Source organism: Patiria miniata, unplaced genomic scaffold, assembly GCF_015706575.1.
Source record: "Patiria miniata isolate m_02_andy unplaced genomic scaffold, ASM1570657v1 HiC_scaffold_17, whole genome shotgun sequence".
Taxonomy (NCBI): domain Eukaryota; kingdom Metazoa; phylum Echinodermata; class Asteroidea; order Valvatida; family Asterinidae; genus Patiria; species Patiria miniata.
This window is the reverse complement of record NW_024037055.1, coordinates 14,181,314-14,197,070: the sequence shown is the minus strand read 5'-3', so window position 1 is coordinate 14,197,070 and position 15,757 is coordinate 14,181,314. Positions and strand designations below refer to the sequence as shown.

Sequence of the window (15,757 nt, the reverse complement as noted above, 5' to 3'; positions counted from 1 at the left end):
GTGCAGTGGCATAGCTGGGGGGGGGGGGGGGAGGAGGGGAGCCTGCCCCCCACAAATTCCCAGTGCACCCAAATGCCCGCCCACCAAAAATCTGAAAATTGCCTCTTTCCTAGGAAGTGTTTTTGAAAGTAATTTTTTGGTTTTTTTTTTACTTCCTTTAACTGTACGACTTGATGAAATGTGATGAAAGGAGCCCGTGTGCACAGAGCCCGTAGAAGGAACACATTTTTTGGGAGGGGAGGGAGAGGTTAATTTCTGTGTGATATGCACAGTCAGTAAAGAAATGACTGACTGCCATGCTAGAAAACCAATGTGTTTTTTGGTGTGTTTTTTTATTTTTTATTTTTTTTTACTTTATGCAGCAACCGTACAGCGTACTTCTAACCCTCTTTGCTTTGCATGAGTAAGCCTTTGTAACAAACTCAACAACACTGTACTACAAACAGAATGTTTGATGTACCGTTGTTTAAGACAGTGTCTGCAATACAGTCCCCTATCACATGCAGTTTCTTTTCAAACTCCAAGCTGTTTTCTAGCATATCTATTAGCCTTTTCGGGGTATGGCAGACACAATGGGCTCCGTGCGCCAACGAAAGAGGGCGCCCTTTAACCTAGGTTGACGCAGGTTGACGCGCACTGTTCCTTGTGTGCAGGGATTCAGTTGTACTATGTACACGCAGTGCTAGTGGTGGCGGCGCGTCGCAGCAAAGTTGCAGTCAGGCAAGATGGCGTTGGTCGGTCATCCTCAACTGTACTTTCTTTGCCAGTGAGGGGGTACTTGTGAACGGAGCAGATAGTAGGGCACTGTTTGAATTGGGTAAAGTCGTTTGTATTTACCCAAACCAAACAGCGCCCTCCTTTTATGTCCGCCATACCTCAAATAGGCTAATCCGAGCACACTATCAAGTCTGTCAGGAAGGCCCCCTTCAATGGCGAATGCATTGTGCTAGCTATTGTTCAGATAATCAATCACGGGGCAGTTGCTTTTTCCTATAGTGTGCACAATGGTTTCTCCATTGTAGGGCCCTTGTGAGTATACAGGGTGAGTGAAAAAAAACCCCCGAAACCCAAACGTTGGGACCATTGTTTTAGTGAAGTTCTGCATGTAGCACTTTCAAAATCTAGGATATGAAAGCCCCATTCACAAGCTTTCTTTTAGTACACGAATCATTCAAGTCACTCATGTACTTTTCAAGTTATGGAATTTTGAACACCACCACCGTTTTAAAATTCTGTCCGGATCACAAAAAAGTTCAGTGTTCTTTCAGCAAAACGAAAACAAATCACATAGGGATGTGTGTGAATTGTTTTCGTTTTGCTGCAAGAACGTACACCTTTTTTGTGATCCGTTGACAGAACTTTAAACGGTGGTTGTGTTTGAAATTCCATAACTTGAAAAGTACATAAGTAATTTGAACGATTCTTGTACCAAAAAAAAAGCTTATGAGTTGGGCTTTCATATCCTAGATTTTAAAAGTACTACATGCAGAACTTCAATGAAACAATAGTCCCGACATTTGGGTTTCGTTTTTTTTTTTACTCACCCTGTACAGTGATTCCGTGCCTGGATTTGTATAGATTGGTTTTTACACACAACTCCTTTCTGCCATGCTGAAACTGCTCATGACAAATGCTGTGTTTGTTTTATTTAGGGGGGGGGGGGGGTAGACTGGGACACTATTTAACAATATTTTATGGAATTTATTTTTGCTCCAGCAAGGGATCACTGTTTGCATTACATCTCTGTAAAGTTATCTTAATGTAGATTGTTGAGTAATTTTTTTTTTGTCAAGCTGTGAACAAAATATAGCATAGACTTGTCAACTTCATGCTCCGTGAATCATTATTTCCGCCAAAGGTTCCCTTAATGTGTTCGTGATTGTTTGCTTTCCAGTATGTGTTTTGAGTGAAGCCTTTCTTTATGTATGCTGAATTTGTTAGAAAATTTCACACATTAAAAAAAAACCTAGCATGGTTTTCAAGTTAAGACTACTGCACTAATAAGCAGGAGGTCGTGGGTTCGAATCCCGTCCGAGTAATTAGCTTGTAATTTTTCACAAGCTCTCTGATGACAGTGAGTAATAAGGCCGTGTCTGAAACAGGCTTCCAGACCTAGACCTACAATCCTGGCCAAATCTCGCTGGGCCCCTAACCCCCCGGCTCCCGTTCAATGTTGACTCTCATTGTGCAGTGTGTGCTCCATCAGCTGGAGAGAACAACATTGACCGGGGGAGCGGGGAGTTGGTGACCGTAACAGGCTCAGGAAGTGTCCCAACCATTTTGGCCGGGATTGTGGCTCTAGACAGCTGATTCAGATGCAGCCTAAGATGCGACTGTCAGTGAAGGGTGAACTCCGATTAAAGCAGAAAATGTATTCTTTCAAAAGTTTGCATTTAACATTTTTGGTGGTTTTTGTTTGTTTGTGGAATTTGTGTTTTGTGTAGTATCACCTGATGCAGAAGCGACAGCAGATGGCCCATTTCAAGCAGCAGCAGCAAGCAGCGCGAGCCATGGGGGGCTCCAACGTCTCAGGGGACATGTACATGCCTTACAATAAGGGTCCCCATGAAGGACCCATGCACCACATGCAGCCTGGACAATCTCAGGTAAGCCACAGGAAAAATAAATCTGGAATTTCTGTCTTCTGAGACAGTTGAATGCATCATTATGTTCTCAGCTTATTGCCTTTGTTTTTGTTCTAATTTTTTTCCCATTTTCTTTTTGTTCTATCCCACATCCCAAAGACTTTGTATACGTTTTTTTGACAGGCACTTTAGTCTCTTCGAAAGCTTTTATCTTTAAATCAAACTTGGCACAAGGAAAGAGCTTAGTCAACAAAATTGATGTGAAATGCAATCAGATTGACTTTAAACTTGGTACAGACAAAGACCCCATGGTGACGTTGGTGCTAGACAAGTTACGTCATGATGACGTCATCACTACGTCATCACTGGTCACGTGACTTCAGCTTGAAGTTGCATTTTTCCAAGTTCTATTTCTAGAGAACTAAAATGCCACAGGATTGACTGGCTGTGACTGTTTATGTAGCTTGATACAGCTATGTTTTGACTTTAGGTGATTGATAAGCCAGCTGTGCCTACCCCTTGCCTGTTTTTGTCTGTTGACTGAATTTGACTAGTCACAGTGCCTGCTTGAAATACGATCTGACTGTTGGCGACTAGCCTGTGTGAAAGGCATGGCAGGGGAAGAGGATTGATTTTTGACTGTCTGTGACTGTTCAGACAGCAGGAGGGTTAAGACTGGACGACTTAAGTCTTTTTGATCCATCGTGCCACCTGCAGGTGCCGACCTCAGTGAGTTACAGTGGTTACAGCGGCCAGATAATGCAGCAGGGGCCGCTACCCAACGAGACCATGGTCTCCCCTAACTACAGCCACTACAGCGCCCACGGGGGCCAGCCCGTGGGGCCCGGGGGTATGATGGGACCCGGGATGGGACGGCCACAGCTACAGCAGGGCCAGCAGGGTTACATGAGCCAGCACAGACAGGTGCCGGAAGCTGTCAGGTAAGCTGAGCTCAAAAGACCAGGATTGCAGTACCACAGTCTTAGCTGGCTGGCTTAAAAGGGAATGTACATCATTAGCTTTTGCTGTAATTTTCGGAAATGAACAATTTGAGGGGTTAATATAATAGATCAAATATTGTTACACTGACATTTTGTATTCGAAAAAGCTGGAGAAACCAAGAAAAACAAAAATGTTCAAGTAGTCGGGTTCCCTGACTCCACAAAAGATAACATTTATCAATTTATAGATGCCGGAAAATTGTAAGGTAGGGGAACCAGTCCAGCTGACCTGCTCTTGTTCATGAACATGTAACCAGTAGCAAACAAACTTTGGACTGAAAAAATGTTAAATTTGGAGCAGCAGTTGAAAAATAGTTAGGCCGACCACCATTAGAAATGTATACAAAAATACAATTTTCTTGAAAATGACTTCACACCAGGTGCCATAATTTACAGGATGCTTTAGACTGTCATTTACCAACATCCTAGTAAGGTATTTCATAAAAACTTGGTAGTTTTATTTTTCGATGTTTGCAATTGTTGTATATTCTCTTTAATCATTCCAATTTTAGCTGGCTATCACTCTTAGACGGTCTTGGTTGAGACACCAAGGTCTTTCCTAAGCCTGCTCAGAGTAATGATTCACAACGAACATTCCATGGTAATGGCTGTGGTGCTCACGCGTCATAATACCAGAGAAACTGCACTATTTTTTTTGGTTTGCGTGATTCAAATCATGTGAAATCAAATCTGTCAATTACGGGATTTTATGTGGAGAACATGTTATCTGCAGTACAACTCATTGTCGTTATATTTCTCCAGAAGATTCCTTCAGTCCTGGAAAATCCTCTCTCCAATCAGTATTCTTCTTATCAAACACATATATACAAATATTATTTCAGTACACCGATGAATAAATGAAAAACCCCAAGACCGTTTTAAGCCAGCCCAACCCAGGCTGACTTTTTAAAATTGTCGTAACACTTAGACTGTGTCATTGCAATGGTCTAACTTACAAACCGACTGACAGCCAGAGCTTTAAGACCATCTAAGGCCAAGTTCGCGCAAGGACTATAGTTGACCAATGGTTAACCATAGTCCGACTAACGTTTGCCCGAACTCTGTCTAGTCGACGGTGGTTGACTACGCTAGTCGACTATTTGGAACCAACCTACTGGGGCTGGTTGCATTGTAACGCTAGCAGAGAGCCAGGATCCAGAAGTTTTGGGATGACATTTTGACCAGCGTTTGACTAGAGACGTTCGCACGTTGCTATCAGTGCGCAGGCGTAAGGTACGTCACAAATCAACCACTAGTCGACTAATGGTCCTTGCCCGAACTTGGCCCTAAATGTCCATGTTGGCTTAGGTGTTTACATTTGTCATTGTCTCCCTCATTTCAACAGCAGGCTGCAGCATCAGCTGCAACAGCGAGCCTCCTCCATGCATCACGGCGTGGCACAGGGCAACCTGATACCCCAGAACCAGCCCGGCGCCCAGCACACCGGCGCCCAGCCTTACATGCCGCAGGATCGCCAGCGCCAGGCGCTGCAGCAGCAGCGGCTTGCGGTCCTGAAAACACAACAGCAGCAGCAGCACCAGCAGCAGCAACCGCAGCATCACCAGCAGGATCAGCAGACAGCTAGCCTGGTCAGCAGACTCAAGAGTCAGATGACGCAGGGAGCCCCTGGGAACATGGGGCCTGGCCAGGCTATGCAGCAACAACCCCCACCACAGTATAACCCCTACCAACAACCGTATTGAGTTGAACAATGCTACACGTGGTCGTAGTCGAGTCCAATCACAAGGCAGTTCACAAGTCCAGTCACAACTAGATCACAAGTCCTGTCACAAGTAAATCACAAGACAGTTCACAAGTCCGGTCGCTAGTAAATCACAAGACAGTTCACAAGTCCAGTCACAGGTATATCACAAGTCCAGTCACAAGTAAATCACAAGGCAATTCACAAGTAAATCACAAGTCTTGTCACAAGTAAATCACAAGACAGTTCACAAGTCCGGTCGCAAGTTAATCACAAGAAGGTTCGCAGGTCCAGGCGCAAGTTAATCACAGTTTGCAAATCCAGTTACAAGGCAATTCACTAGCCCAGTCATAAGTCAATGACAGTCATAAGTACCACTGGGCGAGTAACTCCATTACTCGAGCACTCACGAGTAGTTTATGCCACTCGTTGATCCACTCGTGGTTTTTCATCTACTCGAGTACTCGTCCTGGTGTGAGTAGAAGCAGGTACTCAGGAGTAGCAATTTGGGGTTCAGGGTTCACGGCTTAATACGTCCCCTGCAAACAGGGAATCACTCCCTCCACCTCTCTCTCCCTAGGATTCCATTCATCAAACAAACCCAACAAATTCAAGTAAATGACCTGAAACGTCGCACAGTATAACTCAGTGCTGAAGAAGGTGGTGTGACTTGCATGCTATTTGTTAGTTGGTACTTCCTGTCATACTAACGTATATGTCATTTCCCTGCTTTTTATAGAAATTCAGTTAACTACTCACGAGTACTTGACTACTCACGAGTACTTGACTACTCACGAGTACTTGACTACTCACGAGTACTTGACTACTCACGAGTAACTTCTCTGCGAGTACTCGAGTAGAAAAATCCTCTACTCGCCCAGGCCTAGTCATAAGTGAATAGGTGTGCCCTAGGCACCAATTTTGAAACCACCTTCAATGTGAGTTTTCCTCCAAATGATACCATTTAAGACAAAATAATTTCACAGGGGTATTTGATACCAGTCCTATCTTCACTTTGAGCACGGTTTCTGTCATTAAATAAGCCAGTTTTGTATCTCGATGATATAGTCCATGTCAAAGGTCATTCAGGATAAAATCGCTGACGTGATGATACTTGATGTTACGCGGACGCCCATTCTGCTTGTAATTAACACGCGAGCGTCGTGCGTCCGGGTGCGTGTACACGTCTATGCGCATTTATGAGCGTTCGATTATCCTGAATGACCCGTGACCCATATGTTTGTGCTCATGCGCACACTGTGCTCATGCGCACACTGTGCTCATGCGCACGCTGTGCTCCTGCGCAGTTGAAATACCAAACTGGCTTATTGGTAGAGACTTTTCCTGGTAATTCAAAATGATCCAACATGGCTTTAAGATGGGGTGAAATAGTCTGGTACCCATGAAGCAAGGACAGACTGTACATTGACATACATACGTCCAATTTCTTTTTTGCGTCGGAAGGAAGAGGTTTATCTTCAACAATGTCATGGGTAGGGAGCTGAAGACATTATTTGTGCTAACATTTTATAATTGTGCAGAATTTTGGCCAATAATCGGAACGATAAAATTGTCCACTATTCCAGTGTGTGTATATATGCTATTTTAACTGGACAAGTCAGTCCACTATTTAATGTAATAATTCATATTGAAATAATGCGGAAATTTTGGAATTTTGACATTCGTTAAATATTTAAAGCTATTAAGGAAAATACAGTTTAACCTTGAAAAGTGAAATGTTTCCAAAAAGTGCTTTTTAGAAGGGAAGGATGCTGACAATTGAAATCATAGAAAGTTGGAATATTTCCACTGTTTGCTGAAATGGAATATGCTTTTGCGTCATCCTATGTTCTAATTAACTGAGAACGCTAATTAGACTATGAGGTGTATCTCTAAAAAATCAAAAATGTTGCACCACGAAGTGGTGTATCGCAATACGCCGTTTTACACGCTAATTCCCATAGTGCTATGACGTCACCAAGGAACGTCGACATGAAAAGTGTGAATTTAGCGTTTCACAAAACCGACGTATCTCCGTATCTGGCACACAGCCACCATTACGCGCATTGTATGAAATACGATAAACATGATAAAAATCTGTTTCACAAAGTGACGTGTATCTTGGGAACTGAATTTCTCAAAAACTAAGCAACTCAGATGCACACGGATTGCATACAATAAAGTTTAATCTATGATGTACTAGCAAAAACGAAACAGTTTGAATTCTTACACAGGGAGTATATGGAATGAGCCTACAAAATAATGACCGACTTAAAATCGATTTTTCTCAAAACACAAAAAAATGTGATACGTCGGTTCATGGTGCAACCAACGATATTTTGTAAGTTAATCGAACGCACTATTTGATAACTCTGTTTTTCATTCTTGAAGGTGTACTATGCACCGAGTCCATACAGGGCATTTTTATGTATACGTTTTGCAAGAACAGGTGTTTTGTCAACACATTGGAAACAGGTGGTGAAATGTCAACAAAGCATATTTACCACACCACAAAGTGACAGATCAACCAAAATTATCGACCATACCTTAAATATACAGGGTGGCCTAGCCCCGTAAATGTGGCCAATTTACTGGACTACCTCCGTAAATAAAGGCCACACTTCCACCGTGTACAAAAACATGTCGAACTTTGTCAAATTTAGATTTTCACATTTAGGCTTAGTTTGTAGTTTATTTTTGCTTTAGAAGCATACTCACCCTCTTTATAGGCTAATCAGAAAGTGCTGCCTTTTTCAAATGTCTATTTTTCGTGAAATTTCCAGATTCGTTTGCACACGTTTGCGTATCAAAATTTCAACATGAAATTTCACGAAAATTAGACATCTGAAAAAGGCAGCACTTTTTGATTAGCCTATAAAGAGGATGAGTATGCTTCTAAAGCAAAACAAACTAAGCCTAAATGTGAAAAATCAAAATTTGACAAAGTTCGACATGTTTTTGTACATGGTAGAAGTGTGGCCTTTATTCACAAAAGTAGTCCAGTAAACTGGGCACATTTATGGGGCTAAGGGTGGCCGAAAATACCGGAACGGCATACTTGTACTTCCACTGCCTTGAGACTCAAACCAGCTGTGGAGAATCTCTTTAGAAGAAATATGATACCAAGATCTTCCGATTCAGTCCAGTAGTTTTTGCTGCAAAGCCTATTTTGTGAAGCACACATCCTTCATGTGGATATTATTGCCTAATGATTAATCCCTCTACCCAATTTAATCAAATTCGTGTGCGCAGTTTAGTAATTCATTGGGACAAAATGACTCCAGACTCTGTTTCACAAAATAGGCTCTAGAACAAAAACTACTGGACGAATGGGGCGATCTTGGTATCATATTTCTTTTAACAGAATTCCCCATGCATTGGTATAGGTTGTTCGATTCTCTGGGTAGCAGAAGTATGCCTTTCCGGTTTTTGTTGGGCAACCCTGTATAGCCTCAAATACAGAGTCATGACCACAATTTTGTGGTGGAAATATTGTTTATAAATTCCTAAACTTGTTGTCCAGGGTTCCCATTTTTGTTTAACTATATTATTTTGTTTCTGTTAAGTTTCTAACAGAAAATTAACATTGGACACAGTATTGAACTTTTTTTTTTGAAATTAAATTAAAATAGAATTGTATGAAAGGTAGTCCAAACAGAATTGTTGTTTAATTATGAATGTTGTTAACTGCACTGTACAACAATGTATGATCAATGATTTCAAATTTGTAAATCGTGAATGATCAGTGATGAAATATTACCTCTGGAAAGAAAGACTATTAAATTGATGAATATTAACAACTGTAGGAATATTCATATTGTGTATTGATATTTCAATAAAGGTTGTGACATAGGCCTTTTATAAAAGCACTTACTTGTTGCGTTGCTTTCTCTGTATGTTGGGAGATCTTGACAAACATTGTAGTTTGTACAGGAAAACACTGGCCAATGCATATATAGAACTTCAAGACGTACATCAAGTATTTCTGAAGTTATCATGGGGACATTTCTACTGATAATTTCATTTTCATCTCACCTTCAACCTTTTTGCACTAAATTTTTCAGGTTTCTTTCTGGAAATTTCAGCAACATTACATGAATTACTTGGAAATTTTTCCAGATGTGCTGTTACAACTGATAATGTAGTAACCAACTGATAACGTATCACCAATCGATAATGTCACACAAATTGACCGATATTGTATCACTATAAACCGATAATGTAACAAAAAATGACGGATACTGTAGTAAATGTTACTACACTATCAGTCAATTCTTTTAAGTTATCAGTTAGGACTGATAATGTAACAATTGACTGATAGTGTAGTACATTTTACTAGACTATCGGTCAATTGTGTGTTACAGTATCAGTTAGTGATACAATATCGGTCAATTTATGTGACATTATTGGTTGGTGATACATTATCCGTTGGTTACTACATTATCAGTTGTAACACGTGCCTAATGCATTTAGTCTTATATTTCGTTCGATACATTAAATAGGATCCTCGATGACACAAAGTTAATGAACTATGGCCTTGATACTTGCAAATACTTTAGAAAAGTCTATATTTAAAGATAGACTTTTCTGAAGTAATGATGCCGACCTTCCTCCTCAGTTTTATATATTCATGACCCTTACCCTGACCTGTGACCTTTACTCCCAATCATAAAATAGGCTTCATTAAGACATGAATATCAATCTACAAATTTTGAGTTATAATCGCAAAAGTGTTTCTCAAGTTATTGCACGGACAAGAAATTGTTTACTCCGACACCCCCCCTTCCCCCACACCCAAACAGAAGGAAAAGCAGCGAAGTTTTTCCCACCAACTTCTCATCAGGGAACTAAAAAATAAACGTGACAAAACAGTAATGTTCAATTTTTAATTCCCGCATTCCCTTCATTTATCATGCTGTTTCACATGCTTATTCTTTAACTGGATTTATTCAGGAAAGTGCACAACTGAAATTACGTTTTTATTACAATCAGAATACTAAGTAACATTTCAAAACAAAAGAATTAACACTTAAAAACAAATGAATCCAACGTAACTGTAAAATCCCCAGAAATTAGATTGTTAATAACTTTAATCATGCAACATGCGTGCTATTTGTTTTAAATTACAACTGAATAAATACTGACATGCAATTTTTTTTATCTTTAAAAGACTTTGTAAAAACGCAAAATACTTCCACCATTGTCCAAACTTCATCAAATAATCTTGAGAGTTTGGTATATCAAGCTTGAACTACATTTTGAACTTTTTGTGAGGAACACTGCTGGATCATCCAGAATCCACCAGTAAACTAGGCTTGGGCAACTCCAATAATTTTTGTAATCGAATCTGATTCCGTCCAAGAATCAGGATTCTATTTGGAAACGATTCCAATTTTTTCCACTGGCGAAAATAACATTGAATACACCTGTACGTGAATATTGGTTACAAATAGTGGTTAATCGCTAGATTATCTGTAGAAAATGAATAACGGAATAAATGTTTTAAACACTCTGTTTAAGACCGGTTGGAGTCTGGATGCCGATAACTACCAGAGCCGAAGGCAAGGGTAATTATCAGCATCCAGACTCCGACTGGTCGTAAACAGAGTGTATAATACCGACCAAGCACATGTTTTATAAATACCTTTTTCTTTCAAAAAATCAAAACTTTTCTGTCCACAAGTCAGAAATTATATATGTTCAACGATTTCTATCAACAAAATACCCTTCTACTGTAGCTATACAATAATGGAGATTGGCGAACGCGTTGCGCGTACTTCATGATGTGGCTTACAATGCAGGTGTACCCTGTGAAGTGTGAATTTAGGGCTATGAAATACACTGACTCAATGGTAGTATTGTACAAGCCTACTTGAGGATTGTGAACGTTCAAGCCATAAAATGGTGCTGGCACAGGATTTCATGGGAGTCCAAATTTCATGTGACACTGGACATCTGTTTGAGACCAGCCAGCCAGTCTTTATCAACCGTTTAAAACAGGCCATGTGACGGGCTCTCGACCAATAGGAATGGATAAACTGTATTAGGTATTTATGAATTCGCTTTTCATTAAATTAAAATAAAAAACATGCATTTGATTTCACGTCGTCCACGCAATTATGGAGTCGAAGAACATGCACTTTAAGTTTCAATTTTTTCAGAAACGATTCCATCAGTTATGTCATTTATAAACAACTTCTGCATGGACAGGGATTTGATTCCTCAAGATGGCAGACTCACGATTCCAATTTAGAGTTTGGAGTCAATTCTAATCGATTCTGGTGCAGAATCGCCCAAGCCTACAGTAAATTAATTGTAACATTCTTTGTAGATGTATTTGAGCTGTCAATGGGCATTAGACCCAATGTAAAGATCCTCAATATTGCCATATCCTGCAGGATTTTGAAGGATTGAAGGATTGGTGACGGTTTGTGTTAATGCAAATCATATGAAAAATGTCATGGAAATAAAGCAAAACTTCAAAAAACAAATTCCACAAATTTGGCCATCAAAAAAATTCTTGCCATCTAAACAAATAGGTTACTACCATATTAAACCATCCCAATGCAAGCATAGAACTGCTCAAAAAACAAAAAATTCAGTCAGAAATTCTGTGCCTCAAATGGCAATATTTCTTTTCAATGCTGAATTGTATAATTAAACATATTTCATGCCACTATTTTATGACACCAAAAGTCAAAGGCAAACAAAAGCCAAAACAATTCAAAATACGTAAATTCTAGAAATTACTTGGAATTCACAACTTTCAAGAAGCTGAATTCTCCTCCTCACTTGCGACTTACGACCGTCTCTGGTCCTCTTGATACTGAAACGAAACCAAAATTTACATATATTCAGCAAAGATACAGTTTCTTATAAAAGAATCCGGACTCACGCTTGATTCACGCCAACAAAACATTACATTTTTTCTGAAGCTAGGTATTGCACATGGGTAGTGCAGAAACCATGCACGAGTAGTGCGTGAGTAGTGGGAGTATTGTGTGAGTAGCGTGCAAGTATTGTGTGAGTAGCATGTGAGTAGCACATGAGTAGCACATGAGTAGTGCATGAGTAGCGCATGAATAACACCAGTTGTGCAATTTTGCATCGGTGGTGTTGGTTTATTTTTTCATTAAATACAAAAGACGATTATCATGTTGCGGCCATCTTATTTTCTTCCCATTCAAATCAACATAACCAAAGCGAGGCTGGAAGGAAAAATAGTCTGGTTCTTTTTTGCACAAAAAAAAATTAGCAATCAGTACTGCTATTGGATACAGGGAACATGACTAAAATGGTGGGAGCATGATAAAGGTCAATTACCACAGGTGTGCCTGTGAGACAACCGTCTTTTCATGTATGCTGTGGCATTTTTCCTTTATTTGTTTGCCCTCAAATGGAATACTGATGTTGACAGAAATTTTGCTAGCCATAGTACCTCCCTAAGGCCAAAAAAAAATAAGTCTCCGGTTTCTGGTATGGAGCTTGTCCAAAAAGTGGTGCGGCGACGCGGCTTTTTTTTTTTTTTACCTGACTTTTTTGCTTCAAATGTCGGCTGATGACTGCAAATGGTGCCCGACTAAACTTAGTGCAAATATATGGGAGTCCAGAGAGGCCACATAAAGCTTATTCTCGATCATAACCCCATCTAAAAACGCGTAAAAATTGTGCAGTAGCAGGATTCCAGTCAAACCAGTGAGTTTGGCGGTTTTGAGACATCATCTTTCATTGAAAAAAAAACTTTTTCATTTTGCCGACGCGCATGGCTACGGCGACGCGCGCGCATACCAGAAACCGGAGACTTTTTTGGGGGGGCCTAAAGAGGGTTGTATTTTATTAGTTATTTTTATCCTGTTACAATTTGCAGGTTGCAGGAATAGCTTTCACATCTCAGAATAGCTTAATACAATGCCAGTTGAAAATATCACACTGTATTTGCCATGGATTGACCAATCTGGAACGAGGATTCATCAATATGAATCTATCTACAAGTCATACAGGCTTTTGGTGAAGTTTTGATTCAGTGCACAGACACCTTTGAATAGGTAAGTGCTGTCGTGGTAGACCAATGTATACATCGCAAAAGCCTCCAAGCTAATCAGAAATTTCAGGACTCTGTTGTGATATCTTTTGTTTTCCAACAGTACAATAGTTTCAGAATTTGTCCATGACTCTGGAAGCACTGAATTTCAAACCACTACTTCATTGGTTTTACAGACAAAAAATCTAAATTCACAAGAACTTGAGTTAAAAAAATATTCACACATATCTTTGTCACTAATTGAAACAAGAAATTTGACAAAACTCACTGCAAGCAAAGTATGCTATCTCAGCCGTGCACGGCGCATGCTTCCACTTGTAGTCATCCTTTTCGCTGTTGACGTAAATAAATTGAGAACAAAACGGTTTACAGAGGAACCTCTGCAGAGCAAACCTTGCAAATGTGATTGGCATGATGAATAGAGTAGATTGGTTGAAAACTGGAATTTGGCTTCAGGCGGGGAACGTTGCATCAACTTTGATTTTGTGGTTTAAATACTCCAAACCAACCAAACAGTTTTTGTCTGGCATTGTTTTGGGTCATCATGCAATACAATCTACAGCGCGTCCCAAAATACCCCCACATTTTTTGGAGGCTCTAGCGTCGCTGCGGAAACACTTACCGCCATTATTTTTATATCATTTTAAAGCTTGGAATCTTAACTTTATCCCTGATAAGTATTGGTTTGATTTTCAAAAGGGTTTTGAAATGATTTGCGTTCAAATAAAGGCATGGCAAAAACAAACTCACCGATTTCAAGGAAAATCAACCATTTTTTCTAATGTGGAAATGCTTCATCATGTCCATGATGTGACGATCTCGTTTACTTGTACTTTCTGTGTTTCCTTTTCTTTTTGAGCCGCGTCGACTACACTTTACAATACTTAACAATATTGTTCTTCGTTTCAAGTTCAATGTATTTTTAATATAAATCAACTGGTTTCTTTTTGTTTTTGTTATTTCAACAGCTTGTTGATTCGAGTTTGCATCTGATGTACAGAAACAGATAATGCGGTATACCGCATCATCGATTTTCCTTGAAATCGGTTGAGTTTGTTTTTAACGTGCCTTTTTTTCAAACACGAGTAATTTAAAAACTCTTTGAAATATCAAACCAAAACTCGCCAGGGATACAGTTAACATTCCAAGCATTAAAATGGTATAAAAATAATGGTGGTATGTGTTTCCGCGCCGACGCTATTGAGCCTCGCAAAAAAAAAGGTGTGGTTATTTTTGGACACGCTGTAAATGCACCAAATGACATTTTTGCCAGTAGCAGGGCTGTGTCCACTGGGCATATCTCCTCATACTTACTTTGCAAACAGCATGGGGAGAATTAGCACTTACACTTTCCACACAAGCTTTACACGAAACAGCCAGATTTTAAAGGGAATATACATCATTTGCTTTTGCTGTAATTTTCAGAAATGGATGGAATTGGGGGGTTGGAAATATATAGCAAATATAGTTACATTGACTTTTTTGAGGTTTTGGGTTCGAAAATGCTATAAAAACCAAGAAAAACAATCATTTTCCTGTAGTCTGGTTCCCTGACTCCATTTAAGAAGAAACAGAGCAGTTTACATATATTGGGGAATTGTAAGGTCAGGGAACCAGTCTAGCTGGCTTGTACCCGTTCATAGGTGTGTAATCGATTGCAAACAAGTGCGATGGTCAATTGGGGCCAGTATTTGAAAAAAAGCCAGTTTTTTCCAATGCTGATCGACCGATCAGCGTTGGAAATTGATACACACATACCACTTTTCTTGAAAATGACAGTATACCAGGTGCCATGATTTTACAGGATGCTTTACACTGTCATTCACTAACAGTCCAGCAAGGTATTTCAAAATGATTTGGTAGTTTTATTTTTTGATGTTTGCAAATGTTGTATTTTCCCTTTAATAGAGCTATATACTCTCATATACAGGGTGTCCCCCAAAAAAGTTGTGCAAGCAAATATCCTTTAATTTCTCAAAAACTACTTAACATGAGTATTTCATCTTGATGGAGCATATTAATTATACTCTTGTGTATAATCAGTAAAAATGCCATGGGAATCCGTTCATGCAAACCAGAGATCCAAACAAAAGTTTTAATAATGGTCAAGCCACTGCTAGCCGTCTAGAAATCTTTACCTCATGATCAAGCAATCACCATCGCCCTTATCATCAGCCCACCAGGTCCAAGTGACTGGCGTGTCATCGAACCACTTCTTCTCATCATTCGACATACTGCCGATCCAAATATCACCTGCATCCATAAAACATAGGAGTTATTCATGAGCTGACAAAATTAATTCATAGCACTGCAGAGTTGACATCAGGTGTAAGTGCTTCTAGCAGCTTTCCGAGTTAGGGCCTGTAAACTCGGAAAGAATACAGTACTTTTATAGGTATACTCTTATCTAATGTTAATCCTTTTGTCA

At 39.8% G+C, this 15,757-nt stretch overlaps 2 protein-coding genes across 5 annotated transcripts in view; one reads left to right on the top strand and one right to left on the bottom strand.

Annotated features, from left to right (window-relative positions):
* LOC119723913 (mediator of RNA polymerase II transcription subunit 12-like protein) overlaps positions 1-7,825 on the top strand; it is a 110,057-nt gene extending 102,232 nt beyond the window's left edge. For 3 of the 4 annotated variants that reach the window (XM_038194819.1, XM_038194817.1, XM_038194816.1), the window contains 3 exons: positions 2,445-2,606; positions 3,303-3,526; positions 4,932-7,825. In XM_038194819.1, the coding sequence (XP_038050747.1) occupies positions 2,445-2,606; positions 3,303-3,526; positions 4,932-5,289 (744 nt within the window). In that variant the 3' untranslated portion in view covers positions 5,290-7,825. The remainder of the gene's footprint in view (positions 1-2,444; positions 2,607-3,302; positions 3,527-4,931) is intronic. The other variant, XM_038194818.1, reaches the window with a different exon arrangement.
* A 2,340-nt stretch (positions 7,826-10,165) lies between these two features.
* The window catches only part of LOC119723912, a 58,668-nt gene continuing 53,076 nt past the window's right edge, over positions 10,166-15,757 (bottom strand). The window contains exons 35-37 of the mRNA XM_038194815.1: positions 15,468-15,582; positions 13,598-13,662; positions 10,166-12,114 (exon numbers count right to left, since the gene is read on the bottom strand). Coding sequence (XP_038050743.1) covers positions 12,077-12,114; positions 13,598-13,662; positions 15,468-15,582 — 218 coding nt within the window. The 3' untranslated portion in view covers positions 10,166-12,076. The remainder of the gene's footprint in view (positions 12,115-13,597; positions 13,663-15,467; positions 15,583-15,757) is intronic.